General features: G+C 35.4%; 1 protein-coding gene across 1 annotated transcript in view; it reads right to left on the reverse strand.

The window, feature by feature from the left end:
• Positions 1-17,603, reverse strand: part of Cog4 (conserved oligomeric Golgi complex subunit 4) — a 90,470-nt gene that overhangs the window by 42,824 nt on the left and 30,043 nt on the right. The window contains exons 4-5 of the mRNA XM_089096611.1: positions 3,624-3,971; positions 2,020-2,315 (exon numbers count right to left, since the gene is read on the reverse strand). Coding sequence (XP_088952737.1) covers positions 2,020-2,315; positions 3,624-3,971 — 644 coding nt within the window. The remainder of the gene's footprint in view (positions 1-2,019; positions 2,316-3,623; positions 3,972-17,603) is intronic.

The following is a 17,603-nucleotide window of genomic DNA, read 5'->3' on the forward strand; positions in this document are numbered from 1 at the left end:
TGAGATTAAGCCTCATGAGATTGAAAAAGTTATTCTGAAGCTTAAACGGAGTTTTTCTAAGGACGAATTTGGACTTTCGGCTCAAACCGTAAAGCAAATAGCGTCAAGCATTTCACCTTTGTTGGCACATATTTTTAATCTATCACTTATGCATGGGGTTTTTCCTGAGCTTTAAAAACAGCAAAAGTTATAGCATTACCTAAAGCTGGGAGTCCAACTAACCCTTCAGATTATAGAGGCATTTCTCTACTTTTGGTTTTCAGCAAAATTTTGGAAAAACTTGCAAATAGTCAATTACAAAAATATTTATTTGATAGTGAGATTTTACACACGTCTCAATATGGTTTTATAAAACGAAAGTCAACTGAACTGGCACTTCATGAGCTTTTACTAAATATTAATGATTCACTAGATGATGGTCAACACGCGTTGGCGATTTTTCTTGATGTCGCAAAGGCGTTTGACACCGTAAATCATTCGTTGCTTCTTTTTAAACTAAAGTCTTATGGGTTTTCAACACAAGCTGTTAAATTATTTTCGAACAAATAAACTTTCAAATGGGGATAAATCCATTTATTTAGACAGTGAAAAAAACAGGTACAAAAGTCCAGATATTTCGGTCACATATACAGCGACCGTCTTCAGTAGAAATGTGACCGAAATATCTGTAATGTGACCGAAATTCAGTAATGTGACCGAAATATCTGGACTTTTGTACCTGTTTTTTCACTGTCTAAATAAATGGATTTATCCCCATTTGAAAGTTTATTTGTTCGTCTTAGAACGGCAGTGTGGTCTAAGAACACAACACCTAATTTAAAGGAGTTACGTCGAAAATAAATTTTTTTCATCTTACATTTCTGGGAGACGACTAGATTGTGTTGATAAATCTCGTGATCTCCGTTCCGAAACTTTTCCAATTAATTACGGAGTGCCTCAGGGCTCTGTTCTTGGGCCTATTCTATTTATTCTAATGTTTGCTGATGATGTAGTAATTTTTGCTTCTCACCGGGACCTATCAGTTCTTTTCCAGAACCTCGAAAGTACGTTACTAACTATCTGATTGGTATTCAAGGAATTTACTAGCTCTTAATGAAAAAAAATGCCACTATATGTTATTTTCGCGAACTGGGTTAGTAGTGGCAGATACCTTCTCTCTTTTTTTGAATGGTATTGAATCAAGACGGGTGGATCAGTTCAGATATTTCGGGATTATTTTAGATGAAAATTTGTCGTTTCATAAATATGTAAAAACACTGTCGTTAAAAATTTCCCGAAATATTGGCATTCTAACTTTCAACGTCTTTGTCACTTTTTTCCTACAGCTATTCTAAAATCTATTTATTATTCTTTTGTCCACCCATATTTTCTCTATTGCATTTTGGTTTGGGCATCTACCTTTCCGTTTTTTTTCAAATCTCTCCAAATACTTCAGAATAAAGCAATGAGGATTCTTTTTAATGTTGATTGCAAAACTTCAGTTAGACACCTATATGGGACTTCAGGAATTTTATCTTTGGACCAACTTCATTTAATTTCTATCTCTAGCATTTGTCATGATTATCAATATAGTAATTTACCTGTAAATTTCTCCGGCATTTTCTCAACTAATTCTCAATTTCATAATTATCCTACTACGCATAGTTCAGATTTTTCGTGCGAAATTCGCCCAACATCGAGAGCGGGATTCAGCATCCATCACACTGGCCCAAAAATCTGGAACTCAATTCCATCATCAGTTCGAGAATGCAGCAACAAGCGACATTTTCTAAGACTGGTGAAGAAATATCTTATGGCATGTTAAGCATTTTCTTCATTAGGATTTTCTTTTTCGTTGTTGTAAAATTTAGTTAGAAAATGGCTGTGTATTTTCGTTGGCAATATTTTCAGCGCTAAAGTATGCCACCAGGCATGTGCGCTGTTTTGTGACATTTATTTATGTACGTGTTATAAATAAAAATATTCTACTCTACTCTAGATGTTTCATAATTTAGAAGCGCTACAAATGGGTTGCTTTACCTTTTTTATTTCCGGGTCCTTGATACCGACTTCAATATCATTCACAATACGCCTTCTCAAGAATCCAGCATAAATTTCAGCCCGTGCACTTAGAACAGTGATTTCTATAAGTATAGGAGCAAGGAGTTTCAAGTCTGGTTTGTCCAGCGTCGATGACTTATTTCTGAGGGTATCTTTAATTTGCTCGGTAACGTTATCAAGACGTCCAGCTTCCTTAAACGCTTTGACAATGGCAGTTGCATGCTTATCACATTCTTTTTGCAATACTTCAACGAAAGGCAGCAGGTGACCGGGCCCTAGATATAAACAAAAAACTCAGCCATCAGGAGTCGGATAGAACCTACGGGAATAACCATAAAGCACAACAGATAGACTTACAAAAACATTAAGCAAATATAGCTTTTAAATCTTTATCTAAATATCCCTTATTCCTCTGTGAATTTGTTTTACGGTTTCCATTTTTGATAATGGCAGTTGCGTAGTTGTTACATTTTTTTCTTCAGAACTTCGGCAAACGGTGAGAGTTAAGTGGATCCTTGATGTGAAGGAAAAACTCAGAGCTGAAAGGATTCAGGAACAAAATAAAGAATCGAAAACCAATTTTCCTGTAATCTAGGAAAAGCAGTTGTCGTTCCACATATGCTGGGAAGAGGTCGTAAGAAAGGATTAAAAGGCAATTATAACTTCAAGAACTTCAAGGGAGGGTTCAAGAGGGAACAGCTTGGGATGGAGGAGGAACTGTGTTAGCCTCCGGAGGCTTGAGGCCGCAGTATGTTGGCTGCAATGTGCTGGTAGTAGTTGTAGCATTTACTATTTCTACTCTATGGTGATTATAAATTTTAGACTCTTTCAAATTTTTTATTCTTTATTTTTGAATGTGTTAAGACTTGTTCAAATAAGTTTGGTGTTTGTTTATTGACAATTCGTTTGTATCTTGCTTGTTCGTTTTTTTTCCTTTTTGTTCTGCTGATTTTCAGTTAAATTGCTGACGAGGGCTTATTTTCAATGAGTTCATCAATAGAAAAAGGTTAAACCAAATTAATGATTCGTTTATCATAGTCTTTAAACCAGTCTGTAAGATTCACTAAGTTTAGAGTATGTTTCAGCTGGATATCAAATATAGCTTTTTCGAGGAAAATAATCAGGGACATGTCAAATTTCTGCACAAACTAGTAAAGTAAAGTTTAAAACTGATTTATTTTAGCCATTACATCTAGCAGATTCCCTCAATACGGTCCTTACCCCAAATAATCTTATGAAAAACCCATACCTCAGCAAGTATCCTTTTTCAAGCATCGAACAAAACAGCATAGGTCCTCTAAATTTTCCACTTAGCCATAAAGAAAATAAATCGATTAATTTCCCACTTCATCTACTGACAGACATGATTATATAGCTGTTTCCTTTTTTTCTTAAAGAAGCGCTATGAGCTTCTGCGAGTGGTATAAAATACGCTTCTCGAGTCCCAAGTAAGGAGTTCTGTCTAGTACTACAAAGCAGTCAAACCGCAGTATATTACCCTGTTTTTTAATAGAGAATCATCAGCATTCTTTTAACTGGTATAAAGCTTAAAAATAAATATTAAAAATTGGATATTTTCTCACCATAATATGTTTCGGCTAAAGGTTGCCTCATGTCAATCATCTTTGCAATATGTTCCAAGTAGTTTGTCAGTGCATTAGCAAATGGGGTTTTGGAACCTTTTGCTTTCTCATACTCCAAACGTGCACGAGAAAGTGCATCTTTCCCAATGACAGAGACTTCTTCTGAAAGGTAACTGGCGAATTTCAACAGACCCTCTTCCATATTCAACATTGCAAACATTTTGAAATAGCGTTCAACTGATGCTGCATCTCTTGTATTCACCGCCTCGTCAAACCGTAAACAAACAACTTCACACAGCTTTGTTTTGGCTTCAAGCAGTTGCTTTACAGCATACTCAGTAGCTGCGCCTTACAAAAAAAAGATCAAATGAGAATTAAAACAATTCATACATCCTCCTGCGCACAACATATGCCATGTCTTTCATTTTTTTTTCCAAAAATGACTTAATGTGTCCCTAACAGTCCTTTAGGGAAGGCTTATCTACTGACTGTATTTACAGTGACTAGTACTCCACCGAACTTGGAGGAAGTAAGCCATAATTGAAGTAAACACCTTGGGGCAAGAGCCCCTTAAGGTGAAAGACCATTGATACAATTTCAATTTTATACCAAAAGAAGCAAAAATTATGCCGCTGCATAATGTAACTTTAACTAATTTATCCTATTCACATACTCAAAAAGATATTCTTGCCGAAAGTTGGGGATACATCCTATTATTTTGAAAAGAGCAACACACTGGTCAGATCTATCACTATAGAGGCAACATAACAAAGAATAACTTTTACTCTATAATGAGAAGTGGATATTTATGATCTAAAAATAAATAGCTATATTCAACCCTTATCCGCAAACTTTAACTTTTTTGAAAGAACTTACATACATGCGTCTGACAAAATTGGGAAAATCAAGGAACTCAGTTTTTAATGCAAAAGATTTTCGATGCAGGTAAGCAGTTTTTATTCTCAGCGGACGCCAAGATAAAAAATAAAGAGTGCGTGTGAAAAATCAGCAGATAATGAGCCAAAAATATATATGGTCGTCTAGCTCTAGAAAGTGTAACTTCCCGGCTGACTGTAGCAAAAGACAGACACTGCCATTAATTGGCAGTAAACCGTGTAAGAAAAAAAAGTGACTAAACAAACATACTATACAAGAATATAACTTTAATATCTAGTTTCTAAATAGGGATTGAAAAAATGTGCATATATAATTGGACATCAAAAAATCTAAGCTGTGCATTAATATGTTTATTATTAAAATTATTCTAGGTTCAACACTTCAAATTATTCATTAATTGAGTTAACTGCAGGAGAATATTATTAGAAAGACCAATTAGGTTGCGCTTCGTTGTATTTATCCCTTTAATTGAACTATCAATAGAAACTGTTTTCTGATTCGAATAATACTTTTCTTACATAATTTGGACATATTCTCGCTAACATATATTTTTTCAATAGGAAACGGTTGTAATGCCCGACTGATTGTTGAACTACTTGACTATATTTAGGTGTTAAAATTATTTAGTACGGCTTTTAGTGTAAACAGAAAACCTTGTTTATCTTCACGGTTCAGTGTGGCAACAAAGGAGAGAATTTACGAATGAGAAAGATGTTAATAGTTGTATAATAGCCAAAAGAAAAGTCGTAGAAAATTCTGGTTTGCAGGAATGAATACACCTAAAATGGAACCAGGGGGGAAAATGTTTTCATTGTATGTCTTTGGTATTTTAACACTGGTGTTGCCAAAAAACCATAGATATAGAACTAAAAGTGACGTATTAATCTAACCGTGATAAAATCTATAAGCACAACATAGGGGTCATAGAGTTAACTCAGTCCTTTGTCCGATGTGTGGGGAAGATGATGACGATATTTTTCAATTTTGGGGGAATTGTAAGGAATTGGCGGATCTGAGAAATGAGTGTTTTTCGTTAGTATTGGCAGATAGAAGGTGGGTGGAAGGGATTGTAGGATCGCGAGTTAAAATGACATTAAGGAATTTGGCTAAGTATGTCGATGAAGGGCTGATACATCGTTAAAGATGTATCTCTTTATAAATACTTTCTTGAAAATTCATATATAAGTACGTTTCTCTTTTTAATTTATTTGTGTTTTATTGTGTGTGTTTTTTTTTGTTGGTTTTGTAGGTCTATGTTCTGTTTTTGCTTTGTTTTTTCCTATGGCCCGATGGCTTTTTTTGGAAATATATACATACATACATAGAATAAAGAATGAACTGGCAGTTAACTTACCACATCATTATGTGAGGTTTTAGCCCCTCCTCGTCCAGATTCAAAAACGAAAGGAAATGAAAAAACTGAATTCCTAAATATTTCTACTTGGAAAGCAGTAATAAATTCGCGCTTTCTTTCTTTTTACCAGTGTTTATTTTCCCTTAAAAAGGAGTATTTAAATCTAGTGACCAGTTTTTAATCCACAGACTGTTGTCTCGTTGACTCCAAAACATACGCATAAGGCTAAATCCAATTACTGTAATTTATGAAGAATAGAATCCTTGCATAAGCTTATTTAATAATTATTCTTTTATATTACCATAACTAATGAGTGGGGTAAAATAGGGAACTAAACTGGGTCCAATTGTTTTCCAGATCAATTAAAATAAACTTTTCCATGAAAAAGTTTTTTAAAGAAAAGTAAAGAGCTCCATTACGCCAAAAATGAGCAGAAATAAAGTCAAAAAATCTTCAAAGCGTAAAACTACCAAAAATCACCATCAATAATCAAATGAGACCCGAAACGAACAGAAATTACAATAAATAACCGAGTCAAACTCAAAACGAGCAAAAATCAAGTGATTAGAGCTGACAAACCCCATGGCTTCTCAAGACCAGAACATAATTTGCACTTTACTGAAAACAAAATACATTTTAAATGTTTTCACTTTTTTTCTTTAATAAATAACAAATTATCACAACTTTAAGGAATACATATTAGCATATGTGCATCAAACTGACAATTCATAGTCATTTATTTTTTTTAGTAAAGTACAAATTATATTCTGGTCTTGAGAAGGCATGGGGGTTGTAAGCCCTACTTACATTAATTTTTGCTCGTTTTGAGTTTGACTCGGTTATTTATTGTAATTTCTGTTCGTTGTGGGTTTCATTTATTTATTGATGCTGATTTGTGGTAGCTTTACGCTTGGAAGATTATTTGAATTTATTTCTGCTCTTTTTTACTTAATGGAGCTCTTCATTTTTCTTTGAAAAACTTGTTTTGTGGATAAAGTTTTTAAATTAATTTCCTGTTTGTTTTTTATTGACATTGTCAAGTCCGGGAAATTGCATAATGTAACTTTAACTAATTATGTCCTTTTGATAACCTGTATGTTCATATACTTCTTGAAATTCCGCAGTCTCGGTGCGCAAAAAGAACTACCTAGTAGTTGCCAGAAATTTGCCGTTGTCCATGACCGATTCCGATCTCAAAGCAGCCAACCCCGCAATTTCCAATGCAAGCCAAATCGGAAAAAGCCCAGCCTTCAAAATCAGTTTCACTGATCAGAGGGCCTTGGATGCAGCGTTGAAAAACGGACTCACAGTCGGTTATTTGTTAGTGAGGCTCAGATCTTTTGTCAGCCCACCGAAATATTGTTTCCGATGCCAGTCACTAAACCACCTTGCAAAAGATTTTAGCGAAGCGGTGAAATGTGCCGTATGCAGCGAAGGGCATAGCGCATCAAAGGATAGGGCCTACACCATGCACCTCTGAAAATGTGAAATGCGTGCACTGTGGGGGGAAGCACCCGTCATTTAGGTTAAAGTGTAGAGTTATCTGAGACGCGGCAAAAGCAAAAGCTCAATGAGAGTTATTTCCATTTACTCAATGAATATATACGGACATGGTTCCCATAAGTTACAGTTCCTGTACGACAGAATTTATAAGCATGAGGTGTTATGCTTTCAGGAAAATTTACTTACAGAAGCGAATATGAGTATGTTTGAACGTAGTCCAGACAAACAATATTTTTTCCATCCTGCTATTCGAGAGCGCAGCTGGTCGACCTTAGGGTGGGCTTGGACTCGTAATTATTCGAGAGCTAAATGCCTCCATTATTGAATCATGTGATTACTTCTTAGTAGTTAAAGCTGAAGCAGCTCTGATAACCAAATTGTGATTGTTTACTTACCCACAAACTATAGAAAGCACGCTTCAGAAATGAAGTTCAACGACACCTGCTATCGCCTTGGCCGACTACTAGATCGGCTGTGCAATGAAAGAGTGGTAATCTCCGGTTACTTCAATTGCTCACCAGACCAACGACTCACTGCACTACTTACCTGTTTGCCTACAGGCATGCGACATGTACCAAAAGATAATAGTTTTACCTTCATCCATAATACCTCTGGTGCAACTTCTGATATAGACCATTTTTTCTGCAATTTTACGGCCTGTGATAGACTGAGTAAAGTTGTATGTGATTGCGTTTATAGTGACCATCTCGGCCTTACCCTCCGAATAAGTAGGGTTTCCTCCAAACAGGCTAGAAAGTCGCAATGGTACACTTGTGATGATTGGGGTAAAGCTGATCCTGTGCAATATAGAACGGTTCTAGATTCTGTGCTTTCGAAAAATAAGATCCCGTTTCAGCTACTTGAACACGGTTGTTGTGAGGTTGCATAGAATTACACTGTACCTGTTTCGAGAGTTCGTCTTGGCACACGAAAACCGGAATGGTCAAACCCACAAGCAAAGGCAGCAAAAAATCGTACATGACAGTGCTATCGGGAATGGAATTCGCAAGGCCGATCTAGATCCGGGACGCTGCTTCGGCTATTTCGCGAGTCTAAGCAATATAGTTCAATAGTTGATGAGCTGCAAATGCAAAATGTGGAAATAATATAAAAAACTCTGCCAGATTCACCCGAAAAACTGGGGCGACTGTTAAAGTCACAGAAACGAAGTACTGATGGTGATGTGAAAATATTCAGTGAGGAGTGGGTAAATCACTACCGGAGTGTGTATGAATCCGTGGACCTAACCTTGAATACGGAATATGAAAAAGGAATTCAAGTCTCAATACAGGTTTTTCCTAATTACGGTAGCTTAAGCAATGTTAGTGCTGGTCAAATTATAGCTGTTGTTATGAATTTGAAAAAAGGAAAACCAATGGGGCTTGATAAAACTAAAAGTGAGCACATTAGGTTCAAAGCTTCTTTTTGAGTTGATTGCATTGCTTTTTTTTATGTGTCTGAACACTGGTATGGTCCCGCAGAATTTTTGTTGTGGAAAACAACGAACATACAGAAAAAAGGAGGTGACAAAATTATATGGTCCTCGTTTCGCCCCATAACAGTTTCTTCGGTTCTTGGTAAGGTTTTTGAAAGAATTCTGCTGCCGCATCTAGTCGGGTCTTGTGTTACGTGTTTTAAGCAGTTTGGTTTTAAGGCTCGTCACGGTTGTGGTCGGCGCATAGATTAATGAAAAAGATTTTTAGGCGAATAACCGAGTCAAAGACAACTCTCTACATGTGCAGTGTCAATATAGCTGCAGCATTTGATTCAGTTTTGCACACACAGATTCTTTTGACTATTCTAGAGAATGGGCTTGATCCCTGCATAGTTAAGGTCCTGCATTATTGGTATAATAATAGTGTTATTCGTGTTTTTACCGGTATAATGGAACGTGAAGGATAATCTGTACCTATTCTTACAGAAGAAATACACCTCAAGAAAGGAGTCAGGCAGGAATCAACAATTTGCCCGGCTTTATTTAATGCGGCAATTTACAGTGCTACTAAGCATATCCATGGTAGCTACTTTCTTGATGGTGTAGATTTGAGTTTCGTATCGTATGCAGATGATCTCCTTTTGCTAAGTACTTCGCTATCGCTTTTAAAAGAAAATCTTGAGCTGCTGGTTAACCTTTACAAAGATATTGGTCTCCGTGTTAATATCTCTAAGGCAGAATTTGTAGTATTTAATGGTACAGACAGCGCAAGAACTCTTCTTTCGGTTGGCGATGGCTCTTCTGTCACTCGATCAGAGACAATTAAGGTATATCGGAATTCAGTACGGATCTGACTTTAGAATGCTACGCAGACTGGTTTCGTCCTCGGCATATCGAAGCATGCGCACCGGGTACGCAAAAGCGGTAGCTCTGAAAATACTGTGAGCAAAAGGATTCTGGCGAGACTTTTTAACCCAATGGTAACATCGCATTTTTCTTTACATTTCCCCTTTATTTGATATGCTTACACAGTCCAAAAAACGACAAATTCGTACTAAATGCTTACAAGCTTGCAATATATCTGTTAGGAATCATGCCCTGGACGTCCAATGCCTCCTTCTGCCGAAGGTTCGGAATTATTGATCTTACCGCAAAATGCGAAGAAATTGAAAGCCGTGCTGGTGCCAAAACCCTGACGCACCTGTATTTTTCATCGCTGACACGGCTTATGTATGATTTTGCTTAATTTTTGTGTTTGTAACGTAGTTTTGTGAAGTGTTCTCCTTTTTTTGCTTTTTTTGATTATTTACTCCGCTACCTTTCTTTTGTTCTGTACTGGGCATAGATAAAATAATAATATTGCCTTTTGGTCTTCCGGATGATCTTCCCCTTTCAGCATTCTCTGAAAGTTTCGACTTTATATCCAAATCAATTCTCGAAATACAATCTTTTGACAATGTACATGCACATAGCGTCTTTTGATTTAGTTCAAATTTCCCCTCAATATTTTAAATGAAGTAGTCTGGTGGTAGTAGTGGTAGCAGTAGTAGTTGTAGCAGTAATGGTAGCATGCAAAAAAACTGCCTTTTTGATCATCTCCCTTATCATTTCCTGAAAGTTCCAAATTAATATACTCGGTCATTCCTGAGTTTGGACCTTTTGACAATCCGTATAAATATAACGTGTTTTGATTTAGTTCAGCACTTTAGTCAAGATTCTCTGAAAGCCTCACCTGAATGTCAATCGTCTTTTTGGAAAGTGAACTTTAAAATACATACCTTTCTCAATAATATATACTATATGTAAACTATGAACGAACTGCACTGAGGAATGTGGAGAGATTGACATCCCCAAACAGCTAGTTACTGGATCTTTCAACAATTCTGAACAAAACAGCTCGTCTAAAATTTAGCTTGGATGTGTTTTGGGAAATGATAGGTTTGGGGGGGATGGTTGCCCTCCATTTACTTTTGACTATAAAAAGGGCACTGGAACTTCCGACTTTCAATTAAATAAGCCCCCTCTGGTCGGATGCGTTTGGGAAAAAGAGGATGTCAGGGAGAGGGGGGGGGCTAGTTGCCCTCCATCACTTTTGAATTTTAAAAAAGAACTAGAGCTACACATTTCCAATCAAATGGGCCTCTTCTAAAGTTCACACAACCACTCCTCCCATAAAAACTTTGTATGCCCCCAGGACATAACTTACAACCCTTGCCCCCATGCTCTGGGGTTGGGGGGGATGTATCAACCCCAAAGGCCTTGTTATGTGATCTTTGGACTTTTTGAAAGAAAAAATGGCTATCTCAAAATTTCTATCAGATGCATTTGGGGAGAATACGATGTGTCTGTGTGAGTATGCGTGTGAGGGGGGGAATAGCTGCCCTCCGATCACTTTGTCTCTTAAAAACGGTACCAGAACTTCTTATTTCAAATCCAATGAGCCCCCTCTGAATTTTATACGATCACCAGTCCTATAAAAATCCGATATGCCCCCAGGGCATAACTTACAACCCTTGCCCAGAAGGCTGTGGTGGATAATCATCTTCAAAGACATAATTTCCAGACGTTTCAACTAAGCTGAACAAAATGCGTATCTCAAAATTTTGATTGGATGTGTTTGGGGAAATGATGGGCGTGGGGGAGGGGGACAGGTTGCCCTCCAACCACTTCCGACTTTTAAAAAGGGTACTAGCCATTTCAATTTCCCATCGCGTGAGCCCTTTTCGAAGTTTCTAAGACAACTCCTACCATACGAAGCACTATTACGCTGCCTATGATATATGTCAGAGATGTTTCAAGCATGTTGACGACGATATGCATTTGTTTGCTGATGATGCGAAATTTTTCTGCATTGCAAATCCAGACAGTTCGGTGGTGGTTACAGTGAAAATGTTCAAGGTCCAGGGTCCGGCCAAGGTCCAGGGTCAAACCAAGGTCCAGGGTCCGAACCAAGATTAGCAACTGTGAACAGATTAGCAACTGTGAGATTAGCAACTGTGAACAAGATTAGCAGGGTGAAAAGCCAAGGTCCAGGGTCCGAACCAAGATTAGCAACTGTGAACGACAGTGGTAAAATATGGTTCTGAAGCATAATCGCTCCGAAAAACGCGGGAATATTTGCTAGATGCTTTCCAGAGAAACTGCCTATGGATTGTTTCGGGTACCCAACTAACTGACCGTATTTCAAACAGTAGGCTGCACGGAAAATTTTGTTCAATCCCCCTTTCTAGGGCTATAATGAGAGAAAGGCTGAGATGGCTAGGGCACGTTCCACCGATAAAGGATGACAGATTGTCAAAGATAGTCCTCTTCGGCCAACCGTCTACTGTTTACTGTTTATTTGATTAATTCAACATAACAAAAAATATATACCCCCAACAGAGAGCAAAGCTCTTAAAATTGGGTAAAAAAAAAAAAAAAAAACAAAAAAAAAAAAAAAAAACATTTTCTCATCATAACAAAAGAGAGAAAGAAAAGAAAAGAAAAAAAAAAACCTGGTTAAAGAAAAAAACATAACAAACAAACAGAAAACAAACGCTGGACAAGTGAGGCACGGAAGGCTATCCCAACATGTGTAACAAATATAAACAAAAAAAATAATAATAATAATAAAAAAATTTCTATACCACCAACACAGGTCAATACATAATTTTAATATTTTCTTCCTTAGAACTGATATTTGCCGAAATGATACCTCAATTTGAATTCTATCTTTCAGACTATATTTATTTGAAATAAATGGTATTTGGTATCTAATTGAAAATCTAGATCTTTCACAATTAACAAAGGGAATTCGATATGTTCCAGAACACCTAAGAGCCGAAGGAGGGGGCAGAATCAACAGAGATTTTTCATAAAAATAACTACTAGGATCTTGTATTTTAAAATGCCATATTGATATATTAAGTTCTCTTATATGTTTCAGATCTAACAAATTCAAGAAAAGAAATAATGTTTCATTTTCCGATGCATCTCTAAGTTTTGATGGACGATGTAAAAAATTTCCAAGTATTCTCACTGCTTTATTTTGAAGGATCTGAAGGGGTTTTATATGCGTCCAAAAAGTATTTTAATAAATAATTGTGCAATAATTTAAATAAGGAGCAATCAAAGAATGATAAATTATTTTTAAAATCGAAAATGGAAAAACATGTTGCAAACGATACATAGACCCAATATTTTGCGAAAGTTTCACCCTTAAATGATCAATATGAGTTTGAAATGACAAAAGGGGATCAATAAAAACTCCTAAATAACGATACGATTGAACTCTACGTATTTTATGCTCACCAACTTGAAGCTCCTGACATGAAATTTTTTTAGTAGCACGTTTTGAATGACCAAAAACATAAATTCAGTCTTCTTAAAATTCGGTACTAAATAATTAGAAACAAACCATCGATTAACTGAACTAACAGTGTTAAACAAATTTTGAATCAATGTAGATGAATCCTTCGCTTTAACAGAAACAGCTGTGTCATCTGCAAATAAAATTGCAAGACCATTATTTCCCTGCAAACATCGTGGAAGATCATTAATATACATCAAAAATAAAAGCGGACCTAATACCGATCCTTGTGGGACACCAATATCTTCAAGATCATTTAAACTAGACAAATGTCCATCAACATCTACCACGATTTTACGTCCATAAAGGTATGATCTTATTATATCTAGTCCTTTCCCTCTTATACCGGAATTTTCCATTTTATCAAAAAGAATTTCATGGTTTAAAGTATCAAATGCTTTTTTAACATCATAAAAAACAGTAGATACATGATAATTACTATCTAAGCAGTTATTTATTACTAATACAAGAGCTGCAACTGCTTGTTCCGTGGAATGGCCTGCCCTAAATCCAAACTGATATTTGGTAAACAAATTTATTTTATCTAGATAATTAGTAATCCTTCCTTTAAAAATTTTTTCCAATGCTTTAGACAATGGTGATAAAATTGCGATAGGAAGATAATTATTTGTATCAGATTTATCTCCTTTTTTATGCAATGGTATTACAAGAGCAATTTTCCATCTTTTAGGAAATGTACATGAGAAAATACATAAATTTAAAATATGAAGAAATGGTTCAAAAATTACACCTGCAATATTTTTTAGAAAATTAGTTGAAAGTTCATCATATCCCAATGAATTACCATTTTTTAAATTCTTAATGACCTTTTGAAATTCTGCAAAAGTAACCGGGGCCATAAATATGGTCGTATCTTCAGTGGGCGGTAGATATTTTTTATGCGAACTTGGAGAAGAAAGGTCAACTTCTCCTGAAACAACAGATGATCCAATACCAGCAAAATATTCACTAAACTTCTTAGCAACAGCTTGTGGTCCTCTAAATTCTTTACCATTAATATCAAATAACACTTCAGGGTATAACAACTTTTTATTTCTTCCAATTTTATCATTAATCAGACTCCAAGTTTTTCTAGGGGAATCTGAATTTCGAAAAGATTTTTCATAATAATGTCTTTCACTTACTCTAAGGATCCTTACCAGCATATTCTTATAATTTTTAAAACGCGTTATATTTAGTTCCGTGGGATATTTTATTCTAATTTTATATAAACGATTTTTCTCATTAATAGATCTCAAAAGTGATTCATTTATCCAAGTTTTTTTTGGGGAAAGTTTCTTTCCTCTCGGGTTCTTATATGGGCAAAAAAGATCAAGCTTTTAATTCATAATATAATAAAATTTATCTAATGATTGGTTCGGATCCTTCTCATCAATTAAAGGACTCCAATCAACATCACCAAGCCCTTCTTTTAACCTTAACACATTTTTATGTGAAAAATCTCTACGCTTGGTTTGATTTTTTTTTTATGCGGAAAATTTATAAGAAAATCAGACATAATTATACAGTGGTCAGATGAATCATCAGGAATAATAAATGTATTAACAGCACTATAAGGTGAAAAAATATTATCAATAAGTGAAAATGATGTATCAGCTATTCTAGAGGGCACAAAACATACGGGGTTTAGTCCATAAGATAGTGGGCCCTCCAAAAACTGCAAAATATTTCTATCTATTCTATTCTGATCTGCAGATAGGAGTTTCATTAAATCAATATTAAAATCACCCATAACTAAATAAGGAGTATTAAGACTAGCTAATTTATCCAACATACTTTCAAAATAATTTTTAAATTCTATCTGGATGGATGACGGAGTACGGTAAATAACTGCAATTAAAAACTTCCGATTATTTTGAAAAGAGCATTCAACTACACAAGATTCAAAAATCATTTCAATATTCATTGGCAAAAAATCAATCCTTATACGTGCTGGTATGCAATTTTTAATCAAAACACCTAGACCCCCTTGTTTTTGTTTTTTCCAGCCGATGTGTAAAAATTGATAATCTTATACATTTATATTTTCAATTGAAAAATCATCTTAAAAAGTTTCAGATATGCCTAATATATCTGTATCTGAATCCGACAAAAAAATTTCAATCACATCCTGCGCAGTCCTCCAACCCCGGCAATTCCAAAACGACATCCTACTTGTATTTACATTTTTTCTTATCAGCTCATTCATAAATATATATTGATTTTTTGGGATATCAAAATTACTAGAAGTATCTTCATCGTCACCAGCTACAATAGTTTGAAAAATTGACTGAAATGAAAGAGAATTCCGCTCAAATTCTTTTAACCTTGACGATGGAATTTCACGATTATCTCTATCCATTATCAAATATTAATCCCACATTAAGAGAAACCACACCATGCCCCAAAAGACCATAAAACCATAATAAAAAATAACAATTAAAAAAACAAATAAAAATTATCTCCATCCCAAGTCGTTTTAACTAATTACGAATAATCTGCGCGACTTTTAATTTAACCACTATTTTGCTATAAACAAAAATAAAAAAGGAAAGAATAAAAAAAAAAAAAAAATAATAATAATAATAATACACCTTATATAAACTAAACATAAAAAAACACTTTCAATTTAAATGTTTTCATTCATATTACTTGGGCAAATGAACTATTACTGCAACCCACGACATTACGACATCTGAAAATCGACAGGGACTATAACAGGCACTTCCCTTCGGGCGATGGAAAAATTTTTATGAAAATCGTCAATCTCCGGTATGGCATCATTGAATGTGTATTTGGTAAACGAGCCGTCTGGTCTTTTCACTAGCAGATTCGGCTGAAACCCCTTCGATATCCAAGCATTACATCCATGATCTTTTCGTAATTTGTCAGGTTTCACTAGAAGCAGCTTTCGCACTTTACGGATTTCAGTTGGGACATCATCACTGATGAACAGGTTGCTGTTGTTTCCAGGGAATGTCTTATCCTTAAGCTTGCTAGCGTTCTTCAATATGACAAACTTATCGTCTTTTTTATTCAGTGTCACCTTCAAAAATTTACGGTTGCTATCATAATGAGTAACTGTGAGATTTAATTCGGACATTTCCAGCCCGTGACGAACTACCTCTGTGAATAAAACTTGAGCGTGGTTATTATCCTTACAAGCTGCGTTCCATATGATGACATTATTTTCTAGCTTTGCAGCTTCCATTCTCACAACCCGAAACATATACTCTTCATTTTTCATTCTTAGTTCGATTATTTCAACCGTGCAAGTTTTTATTTGCATTTTGAGGCTAGAGGTTTCATTCTCAATCTTTCCAATTTTCGATTCAGTATTGTTTATCTTATTCGTTTGTAGCGATTGTTCTTTTTCCAAGTTATCCACCCTTGCGGTAAGAGTTCCTAATTGATTGTTGATATTGTCCAATCTATTTCCATTTTCTTTCACAACATCAAGAATTTGCTTAAAATCCGCAGCTAGTATCGATATTTCCGGTTTTGAGCTAGAACTGAGTCCTGAGGTGTCAAATGAACTGTCCATGCCTTCTTGCTTAGCATTTTTCCTTTTACGTCCCATCTAATCACAAATACATCACTAATTCTTGATATAATATTGTCATATAAATTCACTCCACACAGAGGTCTTAATTACGTCTTAGTCTGACGAGAGCATTAAGTGATGAATAATAATCCTTATTATTGGCAAACTGGAATACCTCACTTTGATATCTTATGAAATTAACTCAATTTAAAAAAGCCAAAAGTTCAGTTAATGCATTGGTCAGAAACTCCAGTCAATTCAATTTATCCAGTGACACATTCCACTAGGTTACAGATACTGACCAAATGTTTAAACAGTTTATGAGACGTAAAAGCGTTCTCACTATTTCGTAACTACTGAAAGAATCCAGTGTCTAATAAAATCAGAATAAAATCCTTTACCGACAACTAGTTCAAAACTGGGATTAATCCTTTTTAAAAGAATAGATAGATCTTAACTGTTCAAAGACTGAATCAATACTGAACTACAATACTGGACTACTTTTTATATGTCTAGGGATATATAAAAAGTAGGTCGTCTTCGGTTGGAGGGGAGGATGCTGCAAGGAAAGATTTGAGGGGAATGGAAACTTGCTGGTAGGGTGTAAAGAGGGAGGCTTTGAATAGATTAGGATGGAGGAGGAGCGTCCATAGCTATGTTGGCCTCAGGTGGCTTGGTGCAAGGTGAGTTGTAAGTAGCAGTAGTAGTATTTATTTTTCGTTTTGTGTTTTCCTTTCCCTTCATTTTTCTGATACCCAAGTCTGAGTAACCCTTTCATCGTATTTATCGTATACATCGTTTTTTTCATTTTAGTGCTTCTTCTATAAAATCAAACAAATCATAAACGTAGATTTTTAGATATTTAATAAATTATTTATAAAAAACTATTCCAAGACGAA

Source organism: Artemia sp. Qi Xiang Cuo, chromosome 11, assembly GCF_049724085.1.
Source record: "Artemia sp. Qi Xiang Cuo chromosome 11, ASM4972408v1, whole genome shotgun sequence".
Classification (NCBI taxonomy): domain Eukaryota; kingdom Metazoa; phylum Arthropoda; class Branchiopoda; order Anostraca; family Artemiidae; genus Artemia; species Artemia sp. Qi Xiang Cuo.